Source organism: Micropterus dolomieu, unplaced genomic scaffold, assembly GCF_021292245.1.
Source record: "Micropterus dolomieu isolate WLL.071019.BEF.003 ecotype Adirondacks unplaced genomic scaffold, ASM2129224v1 contig_14238, whole genome shotgun sequence".
In the NCBI taxonomy this organism is placed as follows: domain Eukaryota; kingdom Metazoa; phylum Chordata; class Actinopteri; order Centrarchiformes; family Centrarchidae; genus Micropterus; species Micropterus dolomieu.
Window position 1 is genome coordinate 1 of NW_025743224.1, and position 2359 is coordinate 2359.

Here is a 2359-nt window from a genome sequence, read left to right on the forward strand (position 1 = left end):
CAGCGCAGTCCAGGAAGGCCAAACTGTTGTTGTGAACATCTTCTCGTGTGAACCTGATGTTACTGTCCACAGAGTTGATGTGTTCTGTGAAGGCTTGCGCTTCCTGGCTTTTAATTTTGACCCAGGTGTCGTCCACATATCTGTACCAGTGGCTCGGTGCTGTTCCTCTGAAGGAGTTTAAGGCTTTGTTCTCCACTTCTTCCATGTAGATGTTTGCCACAATCGGGGATACCGGTGAGCCCGTGGCACAGCCATGCTTCTGTCTGTAGAATCCACCGTTGTACTGGAAGTAGGTGGTGTTTAGACAGAGGTCGAGTAATTTGCAGATCTGGTCAGGGCTGAGGCTGGTTCTGTTGTCCAGGGTGTTGTCTTGTGTTAGCCGTTTCCTTACGGTTTCTACTGCCTCTATGGTGGGGATGCAGGTGAACAGCAGTTGCCCTTGATTTTAACCTTCGTTGGATAATAAATGAGGAAGCCTCTTTAGTGAAGCTGTGGAATAATGTCATATAATGAAATAAAGATAATATGGTTTACAGCAGGGTCATAGTGGGCGAGAAGAGTAACGTGCACACAGGACTTCAGTTGGTAATTCTCCTTCAGCAGCTCTATAAACAGACAGGAGAGGAAACAGCGCCACCTTGCGGTTAAAAAACTACTGTTGAATCATTTTCAGCTGTTAGAGGCTCCGTGAATCTGCTTTGCCTCGAGGACTGACTGATGTACCTTCCTCGTTAGTATAGTGGACAGTATCTCCGCCTGTCACGCGGAAGACCGGGGTTCGATTCCCCGACGGGGAGAAACTTATTTTCCTTCTTAAGTCTCAGATGTGATTAATATGAAAATCCATCCATACAATGGACATCTCATTTGATCCCAAATCCCCTTTACTCTAGAATCTATGTCAGAGTAAGTAACGCTAGAAGCCAGCTGGGTTGTTGTCGTCGAGTCTTTTACGATACACTCGCTGTATAAATAAATTGTGTGTTTTATTATATTTGTTTATTATTACTTTGAACTTTGTAATATGTTGAGACTGAAACACGTGTGGCGTAAACAGAAAAACAAGAAACTGAGAAACAAACATGTGAATTTAAGAAACACATGGAGGGTAGTTATCAATCATGAGGAATGCAGCTCTTAGTATAAACAGTGGGGGCCCTGAAAAGGGCCTTTGTGTTGCTGGGTGTATCAGCGGGTTTACTTGGAGCTGGTGTACTTGGTCACGGCCTTGGTGCCTTCAGACACGGCGTGCTTGGCCAGCTCACCGGGCAGCAGCAGGCGGACGGCGGTCTGGATCTCCCTGGAGGTGATGGTGGAGCGCTTGTTGTAGTGAGCCAGACGGGAGGACTCGCCGGCGATGCGCTCAAAGATGTCGCTCACGAACGAGTTCATGATCAGCATGGCCTTGGACGAGATGCCGGTGTCGGGGTGGACCTGCTTCAGGACCTTGTACACGTAGATGGCGTAGCTCTCCTTCCTGGTCTTCCTCTTCTTCTTGCCGGTCTTGGAGACGCTCTTAGAGACGGCTTTCTTTGAGCCCTTCTTCGGAGCCTTAACCGGATCAGGCATCTTTGTTAACTTCGTGTGAAACAGTCTTCAACGAATGAATCTCAACCGCTGAGGCGGCACGTTTATATGCGCTTGATGCAAATGAGACTGTGCTGTTCCTCGTACAGGATTGGCTGAGATTTAAACGAGACTGAGCATGCGCCACAAACTCATTTTGAAATATTCCGTATCGGCTGCAAACAGCAATTATTTTTATTAATCTGGTTGTTTGGTTTGTAAAAATTCTGAAAATAGTAAGAAATGCCACAAAGCTTCATGTCCAACCAAGAGTCAAAACCTCAAAAATAACTAAAATAAAGAAAAAGGCAGCAAATTCTCACATGTGAGAAGTTTAAGATGAAAAGTTTGACCTAAATATAGTCAAACAGCCAATCATTTCAGATGATGGTAGGAGGTCTGCAGTGTTCACCTGCACAGATGAAGGTCACCAGATTAATTTTTTTATTATTAACACCAACACACCTGGTGAAGAGTTCAGCTTTAGTATGTTGAACTATTTAACCTGTAAGGAAATGATTTTGTACCCAGTGTTTCCATAAAGAGTTGAACTCATTTAGCTTTTTGTTTCTTCTTTCCATTTAAGACTTTGGTATTTTCATCCCCACTTTGTGGAACATCTTGAGAAGCCAGATTTAACCTGCAGTAACATGTTTCAGTTTAACAGCTCACACCAGGACAGACTTTAGATGAGATGTGTGGCCCTTAAAAGGGCCTTTGTGTTTCAGCGGGTCTGGACCGGGTCTAGCCTCCGAAGCCGTACAGGGTGCGGCCCTGCCTCTTCAGAGCGTAC

The 2359-nt window shown here is 45.3% G+C and overlaps 1 protein-coding gene and 1 non-coding gene across 2 annotated transcripts; one reads left to right on the forward strand and one right to left on the reverse strand.

The window, feature by feature from the left end:
• Window positions 1-725: 725 nt before the first annotated feature.
• trnad-guc lies at window positions 726-797 on the forward strand. Its single transcript has one exon. It is a non-coding gene; the product is annotated as a tRNA-Asp (tRNA).
• A 346-nt stretch (window positions 798-1143) lies between these two features.
• On the reverse strand, window positions 1144-1603 carry LOC123966791 (histone H2B 1/2-like). Its single transcript, XM_046042903.1, has one exon. It carries the CDS (start codon window positions 1567-1569, stop codon window positions 1198-1200), a length of 372 nt encoding a protein of 123 aa, XP_045898859.1. The 5' UTR covers window positions 1570-1603; the 3' UTR covers window positions 1144-1197.
• Between the last annotated feature and the right edge of the window lie 756 nt (window positions 1604-2359).

Coding starts and splice junctions, on each gene's coding strand:
- LOC123966791 (XM_046042903.1), bottom strand. CDS start 1,569: ATGCCTGATCCGGTTAAGGCTCCGAAGAAGGGCTCAAAGAAAGCCGTC.